The following is a 16966-nucleotide window of genomic DNA, read 5'->3' as shown; positions in this document are numbered from 1 at the left end:
CACTGCATAGTACCCAGGGAAAACTGAGGAAGACAAAGACAGCCAGAGTTACTCTGGGCCTGCACTCAAGAAGGCAAGGCTTCCCTCCCACTGAGTCCCCAAACACTGGGCCCAGACAGCCCACAGCCTCAGCAGGGACCAGGGGCCAGGGACCATCGTCCACGGCTGGCTGCTCAAGGCCAGATGGCACACGTCTGCCCCGGTGCTGGCTCAGGGCTAGAAGGAACAGGCCTGCCCGCCCCCCACCAGTTGCACACATGGCTTCCACCCACCTGAGTGCTCACGCTTCCTGATGGTGTCCTGTTTAAGGACACCAGAGAAGCTTCCTGGAAAATGCCCGCCCAAATCCCAGGGATGAACGGGGCTGGGCAGAGTAGGTTGCATGCCCCTTGGGTCTCCTGGAGTCCCAGCCACAGGGGCCAAGTTGGGGTGGCATGCCAAAGACAGCAGTCACCTGTCTCCTCCACCACCAGGGCGAGGGACCAGTCCCATGGCCAACCTCTGGTTTCATGTGGGCACCAGGTAAAAGCGACAGGAAAGCTTCCACATGGACCCCAGAGACCCGCCCACTCCCAGCCAGGGCTGCCCACCAGCCATCACCATGCCTGGCACTGCACAAGTAGAGGGCTGGGGAGGGGCAGGCCCAGTCCATTTCCATTTCAGGGAAGAGGTGGGTTTGCAACATTGCAGTGCAGTAGGCGTGGTAACAGACAGTCACGTGGTCCAAAGGAGGAAAGGTGTGGTGGGGAGAGGAAGATGCCACAGAGGGACGCCCGGAGCAGAGAGCACCTGGTCCGTCCTTTAGGCGTCGTCTCTCCGTGGGTAACTAACGCAGTGGGGCAGTGGGTGGGGGCAGTACCAGCGAGGCCCGCAGGCAGTGGTCCCTGCTCTGCCACCTTGCTGTCTTATAGTGTCAGCCGGAGGCCAGCACCCACCCTCCCAGGGGTGTGCACTCATTTTCTCGAATATACCCCACAGGCAGCTGCAGAGTGGCCTGCAACTGCAGCACAAGGCCTAGGCCCGGGCCAGCCGTGCCTAGTAACTGCCCAAGGCGGCATGCCTGCCTGCGCTGGAGACTTCACACTCCACAGGCTGCATCAGGACCAAGGGCCCTACAGAGCCAGGGCTCCACGCCCAGCCTGGCCTCGCCTGTGCAGTTCTCACGAAGGAGTAACTCCACCCCAAAATAAAATAAAATGAAATCCCTCCCCAGCACCAAAAACACATCCCCAAAGGACAAGACAGAGCAGGCACCGGCTTCCACAGCAGCAACCGTTGCTATGGACACTCAGACAGCAGGAGAGCTGCTACAGGTGGGTGGGGGAGGGGAGAGCGGAAACAGAGTGAGGGGCTGGGAAAGGGGAAGGAGGGAGTGGGGGGGCCGGGCAGGGAGGGCCGGGGGACAGGCTGAGAGGCCAGCAGCTGGGTTGACAGGATGGGGGACAGGGTGGGGGTAGGATGGGAGGCCAGGCAGGGAAGGGCCTAAGGGACAGAGTAGGGGGCCAGGTGGGAGTGGGGAGAGGGACAGGGCTGGGGGTCAGCCAGGCAGGGTGGTGGTGGATGAGAGGTCTGTCGACCGGATGGGCACGGGAAGGATAGGATCGGAGGCCATCCAGCAGAGTGGGAAGGACAAGATGGGAGGCCGGCAAGGAGTGGGCCTCCCAAGCAGACATGCGTCCCCACTTCACGCAGTGCCACCCACTCCAGTCCAGGTGTGACCCAGTGTCCACTCTGATCTGACACTCTGTGGGCAGGTCCAGGTGCCCATCTGCCTGCTGTACACCCTTGACGCCCAGAGCAGATGCCTGATACACTTCTGGGGACGGAGTCTGTGCCCCATCGAGTGCTGCACGGCCTCAGGAAGGAATAGAGCCACACTCCGTGCCCAGCTCCAGGCCAGCACACCCTGACCCACTGGTTCCCAGAAAATTCATCTTCAAACAAAGCCCTTGGGCAGAGCTAATGGGGACAATCTGTACCCAGCTCAGAGAAGGAAACAGGACTTGGCCACAAGGGTTAGCGTATCCCCACCTCGAGTCCAACAAGCTCAGTGGGCTCTCTCTCTCTTTCTCTTTCTCTCTCTCTCTCACTCTCACAGTTTTGGTTTCCAACACTCACTGAAGTGTCCGTCATTGAATGCATCTGCAGCCTGAGTTCTCCACAGCCTGAGGTCTTTCTGGACCTGAAGTTCAGCAGCATAGCCGAGGCCCCACCCTCCTTCTCTCACTGCTCCTAGCCCAGGGACCAACAGGAGGGGTGTGAAGGAAAGGACCGTGCTACCAGGCCTGCGTGGAATAGGCTTGCATTCCCACCTCAGTGGGCAAGGATACATATCTGGCAGGGCTGAAGCCAGTCCACCGAGGTGTGGGGGTGAGCCAGTCCCCACTGGCTCTCTGGACCTACTCTCCACCCAGATGTTGTCACAATTTTACCACCATCCTCGGTCCTGGGGTGAGGCCATGCCCTCAGGCTGTGCAGGCCTGGAGCCCCTCTTGTCTTCCCCTCTCCCCCAGCCCCTTCAGAGGACCAGGCTCCAACAGAAGCAGGGATCAGCCAGGCCCCACCAGGGCACGCTACAGAGATGCCTGCTCCCTCGGCCACAGCTGCCCTGGGCCTGCTCCCACCAGGATGCCTGGGCCAGTCTGTGACCTGCTCACGCCCACCCACGGGAGCCTGCCCACCTTCCTCTGCGCTCGTTCCCATGAGTGGCAAGGCCATCCCCACTGTGGCCTTTCCTGCCCCTGACACCTTTTACACAGTTCGTGTTCCTAACACTGTTCATATACCAACCCCCCAGAGCCCCCAACATGCCGGCCAGTGTAACCTGCCCCCCAGTACTCAGCCAGACCCTTGCCTTTGCCCCCACCACATGAGCCTTAGGTTTCTGACCGTCCCTGAATACCTCACCCGAGGAGCACCATCCCAGCGCTGCCAGGAACTCAAGGGAGCTTGTCCAGGGAGCCCCTGACATCCTCCCATCTGGGGTTGCCCCAAGCTCCCTGCCAGTCTCCCCCACAAGAGGCCAGGACAGGCAGACCATAGGCCAAGGCCCTCCAGATGGTGTGTGAGCTTCCTCAGACCTGTGACAGACACCACACCAAACCAAAAAAAGCAAACCCACTGCCATCAAGTTGATTCAGACTCATAGCGACCCTACAGGACAGAGCAGAACTGCCTCATAGGGTTTCCAAGGCTGTAATCTTTACAGAAACAGACTGCCACATCTTTCTCCCATGGAGTGGCAGCCGAGCGCTTAACCCCTGTGCCACAAAGGCTCCTTAGACATCACACTGGGGCTTAAAACAGCATCTGTCTGTGATCTTCCAAATCAGAGGTGTGAATCAGCCTGCTGGGGCCAAAGTCAAGGAGTTGGCAGGGCTGGTTCCCTCTGGAGGCTCTAGGGGAGGAGCCATCCCTTGCCTTCTCCAGAGACTAGAGGCCACTGTGTTCCTTGGCCCGTGGGCCTCCCCCACCCGCAAGCAGCAGTTGGCATCCCCTCTCCTGACACCACTTTCTCTGTCAGATCCTCCTGCTTCCTCTCATAACACCCTGAGAAGACACTGGGCCTGGAGAGCCCAGGGTTGTCACCTCGCCTCGTGGCCCTTCACTTAATCATGCCAGCTCACAGTCACACTTCCAAGGATTAGGATGTGCGTGTCTTTGGGTGTTGTTATTCAGCCAACCACACTGCCCAGTTCCCTGAACTTCCCAGCTGCCCATGGCCCCGACCTGGCCTGGTTCTAAGCAGGTTGCCCCTGCAGACTGCAGGCTCCTCTCCAGCCTTCCACTGCCAGCCGCAGCCCTGGCTTCGCGGCTTGTGTAAAGGAGGCGCCACAGCCTGCTTTCCTTTCTTCCTCTGACTGAGAAGGAAGCCTTCGTGGCCTGCCCCCCTGAGCACACAGTCCAGCTCACCTGCAGCCTCTCGGCCATCATCCCTTCCGGTGCAGCGGCTCCCTGTCCACAATCCCCACAACCGCACTCAACACCCCTCATCTGCACCAGCTGTCCTCACATAGGGGATGCCTGGAGGCCCCAGACCCCCCATCCCACAGGGCCCTAAATGGCCTCGCTCCAGCCTGGGTCCCAGGGCAGGTTTCCACTGAGAGGGGGCCTAGGTGCCTTTGGGGAGCAACACAGTCCTCAGGGGAGCAGCCCTAGGCAGCACACCCAGGTGAGTGGGGCTGCCCAGAGGCCTAGCAGCCCAGTATCCACCACCTTCCAGACTCAGTGTCCCCATTCCCCAGGAATAACTGCCTGCCAGCCCCGTGGGGTGGTTGTGAGGACTAAATGAGCAAATGTAAGGAAGGCATTCAGCATGGGGCCAGGCATTCAGGGAGGCTCGGTAAACAGCCACTGCCATCAGCACTAGTAAGTATACCAAAGATGAGGTTCTTTCCAAGCCCTCATGATTCACCCTCCTTCCCACTGCTCCTTACCCTGCCCCACCCACCGTGCTTCCCTTCCCCCAGAGAGAAAGCACAGGAACCATACAGACGCCCGCCTTTCCTGCAGGGCCTGCCACGGCCCAAGGACCTGGCACAGCCCAGTCAGCACCCTACAAGGGACAGGATGGCTCAGGTGGCCACATGCCGCCCAGGGCCCTCGGGGTGTTTGCTCCTTCCCTGGCGAGGTCTAACCGAAAGGACATGCCATTTCCACGGGCCTCTTCCCTGGCAAACAAGCCAAAGACCACACACGTGTCAGTACACATGCACACATGCAAGCACACACATGCACACATGCACACGCACATCCACCCTGATACATACACACACAGACCTCGTGCACACACGAACATGCACGCAACACATGTACATGTGCACACATGCATGCACACAAATACATGCATGCACACACAGGACACTGGGTGGTCCGCCAGCTTGTTTTCTACTAATAGCCCCTCTATCAGCAATCCTTACACACAGTAGTGGGTGGCTAAGCTGGGGAGGCATTGACTGAGAAGCCTGGAGTCAAGGTGCCACTGCCGCCCACACTGTGTGGCCATGGGAACGGGCCACAGGGGTCAGATAATGCCTGGCAAGGGCACAGGTGCCTCTGGTAGCACCGTCAGGTGTCCAGGCCACACTTCACTGCACTGAGCCCCTCCCTGGGGCCTGCAGGCGAGAGTTTATCCAAGGTGGCGGCAGATGGGTGAGACCCCACTGTGACCCAAAGCCCCTCCAGCAGCCCTCCCAGAGGCCCAGGAGGCATCTGGAGGAAAGTTGGCAGCGCTGCCTCCCAGCACTCAGCCTGGCCAGGCCTGAGGCCTCTGCTCTGGGACGGGACACAAAGGCCTGCCTTGAAAAGGCATCCACACACACATGAAAGGAAGCACCGGCAGGGCAGGGACGTTCCAATGTCACTGTCTCGCTCCCTCCTGGGAACACAGTGTGCCTTTGTTTTCTATCATTGCCGTCATCAAATATTTACCAAGGCTGATGGACATTTCAGATCAGCAAGCTGTGTGCCAAACACTGACTCCTCGAGGATATGCTGGCGGTCACAGGAGCCCAGGTGGCCTGGCTTGTTTGCGCAGGGCCCCCATAGGCTGGGCCGGCCCCTTGCCCAACTGGGGCCCAGCTCCTTGCTCTCCAGACACCATGCCCAGAGCCTGCCATGCCAAAGCAGAGACCACAACCCAGCTCTGTTCCCATGACCCCGCGTCCTGAGCAGGGCCAGGTCAGTGTTGCCTGCAGGAGGCAGGGCCAGAGCACGGAGCACCGCGTGCACAGCAGTGGATACCTGTCTTTCATGTCCAGCTGCTGGTGGTTGACAGCACGGCTGGGCCCAGGGCCCCACGAGACCTCATCCCATCCTCCACCCTTCACCTCCAGCAGGCATGGACACAGCAGCCTCACTCGTGATAGTCCAGGTCTGAGAACAGCCAGGTGTCCACAAAGGTGCAAGGATACCCACACTGAGGCACCCACGCAGGGACCAAGGCACACCAGTGAAGAGGACAGCCTGCTGGTCTGCATATGACTCACACAGCCCCCTCAAGCCCAGGGCATACAGACACCGGGGAGAGCAGTTTAACCAGGGCCAAGGTATGGCCTCAAGTAACGACATTCACAGGTCGTAGGGAAACGCAACCATCCAGCAGCGCACATCGATGAGGCAGCTCTGGCACAGGCACTACCACCCCAAATTCCAGCCTGCCTCCCTGCCCGGGGCCCCTCTCCCAGGTCCCCTGTGCCCTGCCCTGCCCTGCCCAGCATGCACTCCTCCCAGCCCTTGTTCCTGCTGGCAGCAGGTGCTGGTTGAGGCGAAGAGACCACCAGTATTTCAGGGATGCCTACCAAAAGCCGGCTGAAGGTGGCAGCTGGTGCTGAGGAGCACCAGAGGAGCAGCGGGAGAAACGGGCAAAGCTGGGGAACGAGAGCTGCCTGCTTGCTAGGACAGCCACATCACGCTACCAGTGTCCAGCTTCAGCCCACCTGGGCACAGCTTGTACCAGCTCCTTGGCTATTCAGAGGCAGAATGGAGACCCCACAGGCCCCCTTGCTTTCTTCTCTCCACCAACCACAGGACAGAAAAGAGCCTCCTGAGGAAGGGCCATGTTTGACGGACCCCCAGCAAACACACCCCTGCCCAGCTCCCAAGACTAGACCATTAACCCATTCAGTCCACCCAACCAGACCTCGCAGTGGTCAGGAGCACACACCCCTGATGCTGAAACCAGCACAGATGACATGGCTCGGTGCCTATACCGCCAACCCCAGAAATAGGCTGTGGGCAGGCGGGTGGGTAGGTGGAGAGCAGAGACCAGGACCAGTCCCAGCCAGTCACACGTATCCCCTTCTCTCCTGCCCAGAGCTAAGCAGCCTCCCTAGGCCATGGAGATCTGCAGACAGAAGGACTTAGTAGGGGTTCTTAGTCCTGCTGCCTTCCAGGCCCACCCAGGCTGCCTGTCCCACCCAGGCCACAGGCACCAGGCCCCTTCCTTCTGTGACCCCCAGGGGACCAGCCTCTGCCAGGCAGAGCAGCCACATCCACAGGCCACCCCCCCACCTCCCAGCCCCCAGGTCCAGCACAGAGGCATGAAGGAACCTGTGCAAAGGCACACATTAGGAGGATGCAAGGCTGGGTCTGTACTGGCCTCCGCCTACCGCTAAGCCCACCCTGGGCACAGGACAATGCGAGGATCTGGCCTAGTCCTGACTCATGCCCAGCAGTTGGGCTGGTGCTGGCATCAAAGCAGCCTAGCTCCACTCAGGGCCGAGGGCAGGAGGAATGAGGGGCTGGGGCAGGGAGAACAGCAGGGGAGGGGATCTACAGGTGCTCTGGGTGACTCGTGACCACTGCCTAAAGCACACATTAGCATGGATGCTACAATTATGACTTGGCAGAAAGACCCAAGAATGTAAAAGAAAAGGACCAGAAGAGAATAAACCAAAACGAAAACTGCTGTCAGAGAAAGGGACTGTGGATGTTTTCCTCTCTGTGAGATGTCGGATCTGCTGCGTCACCCCCCTCAGAAATGTCAGCAGCAAGGGCATCCCCTTGGCAGCAGCCCCTGGGGGCTCGGGCACCCCTCCAGCCACCAGCCAGTTCCCCCTCCTCAAGGGAATGGTTAGGACTGGGCACGTGAGGGTGGCACACCCATTCCATGCTGGAGGGGCGACCCCCCACTCCCGCTTCCTCATCCCCTCCCTGGGAGAAACAGGGCTACGACCATAACCGCCTGGAGCCACCTGAGACCCTTGAGGTGCTCATGAAGAGCACCCACCTTGGGACTTCCCACGTGAGAGACACACCCCAGAGATAGACGAAGTAGCAGAAGACGGGCTGTGCTGCTGTGGAAAGGCACTGCCAGACCTAGAGGACATTACACCGCCAGGACCAGCCCACCGTCGGAGGTCAGAAGCCCATGGTGGCACTGCCATGGAGATGCCTCATGCCAGCATGCCTCACCCTCAGGCCCCCCTTCTCACATTGGAGGCTAACTCTTATGGGGGAGACCACGGAGCCCTATGGCCTGGGAGTGCCCACACTCATCCTGAACAAGGAGGGGAAGCCGGCAGCACCGACTCCACTTAGAACAGCGGGGCCCATCCTCTGCAGAGGTATTGGGTACAGGGAGAACAGGTGCCACGGCCTCCCCCCACGATATCAGCATCCTCGGGAAGCAGAGGCTAGGAATCCCCAAGATCCTTGGGAGGATGGAAGCCAGGCAGCAAGAGAACCAAGAACCTCCAAGCACTGGGTTCCGAAGCTGAGATGGTTGAGACGAAGTGGGGGGAGGGACGTTATAAAAATGATGGCCGAGGATGCTTGGGGTCTCACTCTTTGGCATCCAGCCTGGAACCCAGGCCACACAGCATGGAGGTGGGCAGAACAGAACTGACACCAGCTTCTGCCATCTACCATGTGGGCTCTAACCCCTGAGCCTCCACCTCTGCATTTGGGGGTAATACCGAGGTCCCCAGGCTGCAGAAAATTCCACTGCAGCTTGCTCATGCCGGCCCTACCATTTCCAGTTCCATTGCTTGCTGGCCTCACAGTTTGCATCAAAATTGCAGTTCTTTTGCTTGGCCTGCCTGGTGAAAATGCTGGCGCCTGTGTGGTATGATTAAGAATGTTGCTGACGTAACTTGTATGAACTCCCTACTTATAAACCCCTTAAAAATAACTTTTTTCCCTCGCCCTCTTGAAGCAGTCTTGGTGGCAGCAGCCCTGATTGCTTCCTTCCTTGCACAATGAAATAAAAGACACCTTTACACTCTCCCACCTTGGTCTCTCGTTTACTGGCCGATAGGAGTCCGCTGAGCAAAACCTGGGGTTTCCACCCAGTGACAGGGACAGAGAAGTAGCAGAGGCCCGGTGTTCCTATTACTCTATGTGCTCTGCCCTCAGGGCAATGGGAAGCCACTGGAGGGTTTAAGCAGGGGACCAACATGATCAGATTTGTGTCTTGAGAGCCAGGATAATCCCAGCAGGATTGTCCCCGAATGTGTGGCTATGGGTCAGAAGCTGCCGGAGCAGTGATCCCTCTCAGAGTCACTTCTTAGTTATCCAGTAGCAGAGTGCTCTGGTGGACACGCCTTACCCCAGACACCAAAGTCAGCACGGCTGACCAAGAGCTCCTAATACCTGTGCCTTCTGACAGATGGACAGACGCACAGAAGGACACACATCACCTGCGCCGTCCTTGTGCTGGAAATGCACACCTGAATCTGACCGAGGAAGCCCAAACAGACCTGTGTGGGCCCTGTGCAAGTCCCCTGCCGGAACCTCCACACCAGCGCCCAAGAGACAGAAGAGAAAAAGGAAGATGGAGGGCAGTGACGGAAAAAACACATCAATCAAGGGTAGGGCTGCACAGCCGGTAACTGTAATTGTTGTCAATAAGGTGTTAACTTGTGAAAAGTTGAACTGGCAAAAGTTCTGTGACACAGTTACGACGACAACAAAAAAAAGTAGCTGCTGAGGCTGCGTGTGTACAACCAAACACCTCATGGGATTTGGTTCCTTGCTTTGAAGGTTTAGGGTCACTGTTTCATGGGATATTCCAGTTAATTGGCCTAATAATGTGTTTAGTGCTTCTGTTCTGTCTCCTAGTTTGCTGCTTAGTGCCTGGGGTCTTACAAGCTTGCAAGCAGTAGTCCATGGTACAACAATTGGTCTTTATTCACCTGGAGCAACGTAAGAAGAAAGTGAGTTAGGAATAGGAAATGGAATGTGTTGCTAATTGCTTTCATGAACAACTGACTCTTTTGCCATGAGACTGGAATAACCGGATGGTGCCTGGTTACCAATACTGAACATTTTGATCAAAGAAACATAGAGATAAAACAAATGAAGCAGTTGGTAAATCCACCTGTTCTATAGGTTTAAGATCTTCTAAATAATAAGTTTGGGAGAAATGGAGACCAGGTTGCTGGTAGTGAGGAACAAGTACAGATGGGAACAGGCAAGAGAAGAGGACACGGTGGGGCAGCTGGACTGGGGCATGTGGACACACGAGGTCATTCAGACGGGAAGGCAGATCCATATAGGCTTGTGGACAACCTTGACGTGGGAGGTGTGGGGCAGGCTAGAGCCAAGGCTGCCCTGGATAGGTGGGCTGGTTGGCTGGGGAGACAGGCCCAGGCAAAGGAGGGCTTCATCAGTACACAGGTGTCAAGTGGCATCTTCCACCCCTTCTAACCAACAGAAACAGGCTGTACCCAGCCCCAGGGAACAGATCATAATCCATCTAAGCCAACCAAGCCTTTCCTAGATGCCTCTGCAGCTAAGGATGACCACATGACCTGGTCTAACCAAATATGCAGCAGGGTACCACTGGCAAAAGTTTTCCTTTACGGATTAAGAAAAAGACAGAACCATTTGAGAGATGGGCCCTCTGGATGCTAAGACCCCACCTAACCACTCTTGCTTCCTACCTTCAAATGTGGCTGTGATGCCTGGGGCTGTGGGAGCCCTCCTGTAGCCATGAAGCAACAAGACGGGGACAGATTGGCAACACGGCTGAAGAGCATACAAGCGAAAGAGAGAAAGCACCAGTGTCCCTGCTGATATTGCTGAACCACCACTCAGGCCCTCAACTGACCCAGATTTCAGGTTCTGTGGACTAATTAAAGGTCTGCATTGCTCAGCCACAATCAGCTGGATGCCCTGTCACTTTTCGGCTGAGAATTTTTCTAACTTATTCACTCACCGAGTAAACACACAGAGTCACAACAACAGAGGGCCTGGGACCAAGCCCTGAGAAGACTGTCCTTGCAGGGGAGGACTGATCCTCCCAGGCAGCCCCTGTCCTAGACAGGTGGGGGGGAGGGGGTAGGCTTTCCACTTCTAGCTCCAAGCACCGCCCACAGCATTACCACTGAACAGCACATGGAGGCCTCCACATGTTTGCCACGGCTCACAGGAAGCACTGCGGACAGCTCTTCACCTACCAGCGAACCTCCACTCTCCAGAGCCCATCCTGGTCCCACAGGAAGCTCACAGAATGAAGGAAGAGGTGGGAGGGGGCAGCGCTTCCATATCCCCTCTGAAGAGCTCACAGTGAAAATGGATGTTTTAAAGGCTGACAAGTCCTGCAACAGCAAAGCTTGCCTAACCCAGCACTTCCCAAACCTACTTAGGTCAACAACCTCCCCCTTCTGCAGCAGCCCTTTTAACATGCCATGGACCAGAATGACAGCCATGCCACAGCCACTGCTCTACTGTGGGAGCCCTCCCTGAGGTTCCTTTCCCAATGGTGAGAACAGAGCCCCGTCAACCTGGAGAGGCCATGCTAAGGACTAGACGGGCTGCATTCAGCAGAGTTCTCATCAAACCAGGCTCCTTCCTGCCAGGCTGGTCTGCTCCTTCCCTCCCCAACGGCCTGCACTGGGGCTTGGGCCTCCCTGTCAAGCAACTCCTGAAGCCAAAGGTAGGGAGCGTTCTGGCCAGCCTGCCAGAATTCAGAGGGCACCATGGCCTCTCAGGGTGGGCCACCTCTCACAAGCAGCCAGTGCCCTCTCTATCCTGCTGGCTCCTCTGGCCAGTGCCAGCCATCTGCCCGTGTGTCTGGACAAGCTTATGGCCACCATGTCTTCTATATCTAAAGCCACAATGGAGACCTCACTCCTGAACACTTGGATGAGGCCCAAATGTGAAGCCTAGGGAAATCCCAGCAGCAGCTCGCTCAAGGGCTGGCCACGGTCCTCAGGGAGGTAGGAGGAGGGCCGCTGGGAAGGCACCAAGGCCTCTGGAGGCAGACGCTCAGGCAGTGCTGCGGCCTGGGCAGCCTCCCTCAGAGCAGGGCCAAGCAGGACCTTCTGGAAAAGTCCGCCACAAGGGCCAACAGCAAGCACGGGGACGGGGACAAACCCCTGAACCACAACCTTCCCTCAGACCAGCGGCTTTAAAAGCAGCTCTAAGAAAAAATGAAAAATATTTTAAAAACTACACCACCCTGCAAGTACAGCTGTATCTTTAAGAAGTGTGTGCGTGTGTGTGTGTGTGTGTGTATAAGAACTTGAAGGCAAGCTGCAAAAATAAAAGGAGTTGTATTTACTTGGCTGAAAGGTGACTTTTTTCATTTTTGCACACTTCTTTAATGCAGCTGTTGCACTGTCTTCCCAAGAAATGTGAATACGTACTTAAGGAAAGCTGACTTAACTGAGAGAGAGGAATCCGGCACTCGGAAGAATCCTTAGAAAGCAGCCCTTGAGGGGGCAGAACTAGTGCTGGAAAGAGGAAAACCTCCACAGGGCCCTCAGGTTACCTAGCTTAGAGGGAACACACCTCTCTGCCCAGACCAGGCCTCCATCAGGCCTCACCACCCAGATTCTCCCTGAAAATGCAGCCCGTGGAAGGCCTGAGGCCAGAGGCAGATCCTGTCTAGCTTTTTAAAAATCCCAGCTGCTGCTGCCCACACCCTTTTTCTTATCTGCAGCTCAAAGGATAAGGCGGGGCCGCCTAGGTGCTCCTGCACAGAGCCCACAGCAACGTGGCACTCACTGCAACTCACCAGGAGCCCTGCATGGCAACACCACCACCCCATGCAGCCACTCAGCCAGGCCGACCGCAAAGGGAGACTGAAGCCAGGCCGACCGCAAAGGGAGACTGAAGCACGTGGCCCAAACCTCTGTTGGACCGAGTCAAGTTTCCTCCATCAAAGCAGTGACCTGGAGCACCACGGTGTTACCTTGGGCATCTGCCAGCTCTGGCCCAAAGCCAGGCCCAAGCCACAGGCCCCAAGAGACACCCACAGGCCTACAAGTGAGGCACACAGAGCTGCCAGCCCAAGTGGCTCTGGAAGGTATGTGCCAGGGTGGGCACAGTAGGCCTAGGACCCCAGACAGCAACCCACCACAGCCATAGGGGCAGGGCCAAGGGGCCGGCGGGAAGGGTGAGGACAAGGACAGTCCAGCAGAAGGCATGGCTGTTTTAATGTGCAGCAGCAGGGCCTCCTTTTGACCTCACACCGAGGACTTGAAACCTGCCTTCCCTGCTATACTCGGAAGCAATTCTGGCATCTTGGACCAACCTCGGCATAGCTGTTCTCTACTCAGGGCAGCCCTTTTTCTGCAGGGTGTGGGCAGTGGGTGACTGGAGAGAGGCGTAGCCTAATGGGCCACACACCCCTATGGCCACCCCTGATTCAAGCCCCACTGCCTCTCCCCTGGCCTCCCTGCCTCCATCCTCATCCCCAACTGTTCCTACAACAGCCAATGTGGGTCACAACCTCAGCCAGCTCACACCCCTCGCTTAACCCTCCTGTGACCCTGCCTTTCTCAGAGAAGCTGAAGTGCTGACCACAACCCACAGGCCCTGATCTGGCCGCCCTCACTTCCGCTACAGCGCTCCCTGATGATCCTCCTCAGAGTCTTTGCGCTGGCTGCTCCCTGCAGCTCCTGATGTCCAGTGTCTGCATGGCTCCTCCCTTACCTCCTACGGGCCTTCTCTCATACACACCCTCCTCTCTGAGGCCCTCCCTGGCCCTCCTCTTGTACCTGAGTCTCCCCATCACTCCATTCCACTCTCCTTTCCACCCTGATTCTCCTCCCCTGCACACCATCACTGTTTACTCGGTCTCCCCTCGGAAGCACCAACTCCACAGGGACAGGGTTCTTGGTTGGCCCTGCTCACTGCAGTATCCCCAGGGCCTCAAACATGGTGAACACACGCTCAACAAACCATTGCTGGAAAAAGGAAGAGATGAACTAACTGAGAAACCTGCTCTGTTGAGTCCCAGGTACCGGTGTCCAGAACCTTCCAGAACGTCTGTTCCCTCCCCTTATCTAAACAATTCTTTTTATCACTACCGTTACAGTCTGACTAATAGTCCATCAACAGTGCTTTGACTCCACCTCAGAGTAGTCTCCAGCTATCAGCCTAGAAATGACAAGGTGGGGTGGAGACTCCAGCCCTTAAATCCACAAGTCAGCTCAGGACCAGCCTCATCCTCCAGATGACCCAGACCATGGCCCTGGGCCTCAATTGTCTGACACTGGCACACACCACCATCTAGTCATATTCTCATTTCACCAAAGGTCCCACTGTGCCCTCTAGGGTTCCTGTGCAGGGCCCAGGCCAGGGCCACACGCTGTGTCCGGCTGTCATGTCCTCTTGGTCTCGCCTCTGTCTTTCATGGCAATGCTTCTCCACTTGGATGTGCCTGGCACCCCCTGCGAGCACACCTCAGCTACCTGGGCCTCAGCTGCGTGATCTGAAAGTGGAGGTGCTGGAGGGATGCTTGTCAGAGAGGCAGCGGCAGTGCTCACGAGGCGCGTGCACCCTCCCTCTCAGGCTGCAGCACCCGGCAGAACAGCAAGGAGCACATGTGGCTCCTCAGTCGCACTAGCCACACTGCAAGTGCCCTAAGGGCGCCCACGGAGAACAGGCAGAGGGCATTTCCATGCCCACAGAAAGTTCTGTCAACAGTGCTGCCCTGAGGATGTATTTAGTTGCCCTCTCAGGGCCTTCTGAGAAGCACTAACAGTTTGTGATCAGCTTCTAACCAAAATGTTGACAGTTCGAATGCACCCACTGCCCTCACGGAAGAAAAGCTCAGCAATCTGTTTCCGTAAAGATCACAGCTAAGAAAACCCTATAGGGCTCTACTGTATAACACATGGCATCACCATGAGCCGGAATCAATTCCACAGCAACTGCTTTGGTAACATGTAAAAGGGGGTTAAGAAGACATCAGCTCTAGGAGCCACAGATTATTTTGTACAGTTAGGGAAGTGGGAGCACAGGAGACCCCTCACTCTGGAGTCAGACATGCTGGGCAAGAGTGGGAGACTGGGTTCCACGCAAGGCAGGCTTGAAGGCTGGGCCAGTGCCCTGTGCACTGGGCCCTAAGAACGCTCAGAAAGGTGAGCTCCGCCCACAGCAACCTCAGGGAGCTTGTGGCCATCAAGTCAGAGCCCCCATCATGGCCACCCACAGCCCAGGCTGCTCATCTGTCACCACTGGAACATATGCTCCCGGAGGGCAGGAGCAGACGCACCAGTGTTGAATGTGTCTCCGTGTCTGCACTTGGCGGGGAGAAGAGAAAGGTCCCAACCTCCACAGGCCTCTTAAACAGCTAGAACCAACCTCTCCTGGCAACCACACCAGAAGCCCTGGCCAGTGTGGCACATAAAGCACCTTACATGGGGACACAGCCCAGGGTTTGGCATCCAGCTGAATCCAAATGACGGCCCACCTGACAGAATTAAGCACTTGGGAGATTAAAAAAAAAAAATACAATGCAGGAGGCCGCCAGCAGAACCGATCCAAGCCTCTTCCACGTGCCCCGCTTGAGTGGGTGCTCAGCAGGAGGGCTCCTGCTTCCATGTCACAGGTGCCCTCACTCCCAAGTCTGCCAGGTTGGGCAAGTCAGCCAGGTTGGGCCGGGCAAGTCAGCCAGGTCGGGCAGTCTGAGCCCCTTCCAAAAGCGGGCACAGCCTTGCTCACCAGGCCCCAGGAGAGAACCCAGCAGGGCACATGCACCAGGGCCTCAGCTATAAAAGGGCGTGCTCTGAGCAAAGTGCCCCACACAGGGTGGGCTGCCTGCAGCCACTGGAGGGCTTCCAGGCATGGAGATAAGCAGGTCTGAAGGCAGAGCCCCCTGACACTGGGGGCCTGGGCAAGGTCCTACTCCTCCCCGGGAGGACAAGCCAGGCAGCCAGGAGGGCAGGTGAATGGAGGGCTGGCCGACAAGTTCTGGGGTGGCACGCACGGTACTTTGCCAGCCACTCGGGCACAAAGGGGACACTGGCGGGTCACATAAGCATTGAAGGGCACAGATGAAGGGTGTCCGATGGTTTCCACACATTGTGAACCCCAGGCCAGCCCAGAGAGAAACACACAGGGCCAATTTCTGTACAGCCTCCAGAGTCAGGATCCACATAACACCTGGTGGTGGGTCACAGGGCTGAGACTGACCCAACCCTCAGAAGTAGCTCCTTAGGACTTACACTGCCCTGCAAGAATCCAGAAAAGATCACACTTCAGGAGCAGCCAGGCAGGGGGGCCCCAACACCAGCACAGCAAACATGGCTTCCAATGGGTCCCCCCAGGAGTAGCAGCCTACCCTGCACACCAGCCCCAGAGTGGCTCCCAAGTGAGGAGATGGCAGACAGGTCCCCACAGCTTCATCTCTGCCCCAAGGCAGGCAGCCACTAAAAGGAGGGACAGTAGCCATGCAGGAGGCTGAAAATCAAGGTCATCTCCTCCAAGCCCCCAAGGGAGACAGGAGGGAGGCATGTATGAGGAAGAAGGCAAACAGGCCACCTGCCAACAAGGCGTCCAGGAGCTGGTCTGGGGTTTGAGCACAGCCAGCCAGAGGTAGAAACACGTGAGCAGATCCTCTGGCTGCGTGGCACCAGTGTCAGGTGTCCCACAGCCCTGCCTCTCCAAGAAAGGGAGGAAGTCAGAGACGCGCAGCACTGAGCCGGGAGGGCAGGAAGGCGGCACTAAGCCAACAGGAAAAGTAGTCAGGTGCCCAGGAAGGGTACTTCTGTCCCAAGGCACCCAGGACACCACCCCACTGCTCCTGGAGGCAGCTGTGGCCACACGAGGTACATGGCACACACCCCTCTCCCCTCCCCAAGGGAGACTTCACCTCCCGCAAGGAGGCCTGGGTTCATCCAGGCTCAGCCAAGGCCACAGAATAGACCAAACCTGCCCCCACCCCAGCCATCAGCTTGCCACATAGCTGCCATGCAGGGGGCTGTATGTGACCTGTAATCATAGATACTTCAGGAACATGGAGAATGTGGGGCAGAAATAGGGTAGTGGGGTCATGGGGGTACTTCTAGCTCCTTTACTATTACTGTAATATGCTCTGGAGCCAAAAAGAAAAGCTCATTAGAAAACAGAAAGGACAGGGAAATAATACGTTAAAATGACTTCCCCCCACAGTGTGTTCAGGTCGGTGCTGAGGACGGCTGACTGAGGCTGCTGTGTGCTAAGAAGCAGGCCTCTTTAGTGGAGGCTACACACAGCCAACATACTAGAGGGAAGGCTCTGACAGCAACAA

General features: G+C 57.2%; 1 protein-coding gene across 6 annotated transcripts in view; it reads right to left on the bottom strand.

Moving 5' to 3' along the window:
- The window catches only part of WNK2 (WNK lysine deficient protein kinase 2), a 189601-nt gene that overhangs the window by 159801 nt on the left and 12834 nt on the right, over positions 1-16966 (bottom strand). Inside the window, exon 1 of one of the 6 annotated variants that reach the window (XM_049895555.1) lies at positions 12464-12796. The exons of the other annotated variants lie outside the window; for them this stretch is intronic. Coding sequence (XP_049751512.1) covers positions 12464-12496 — 33 coding nt within the window. The 5' untranslated portion in view covers positions 12497-12796. Of the gene's footprint in view, positions 1-12463; positions 12797-16966 lie in introns of those variants that run through there. 6 annotated transcript variants of the gene reach the window in all.

The sequence above is a fragment of the Elephas maximus genome, chromosome 9, assembly GCF_024166365.1.
Source record: "Elephas maximus indicus isolate mEleMax1 chromosome 9, mEleMax1 primary haplotype, whole genome shotgun sequence".
NCBI lineage: Eukaryota > Metazoa > Chordata > Mammalia > Proboscidea > Elephantidae > Elephas > Elephas maximus.
Note: the sequence above shows the minus strand (reverse complement) of the source record. Positions and strands in the feature narration are given on the sequence as shown.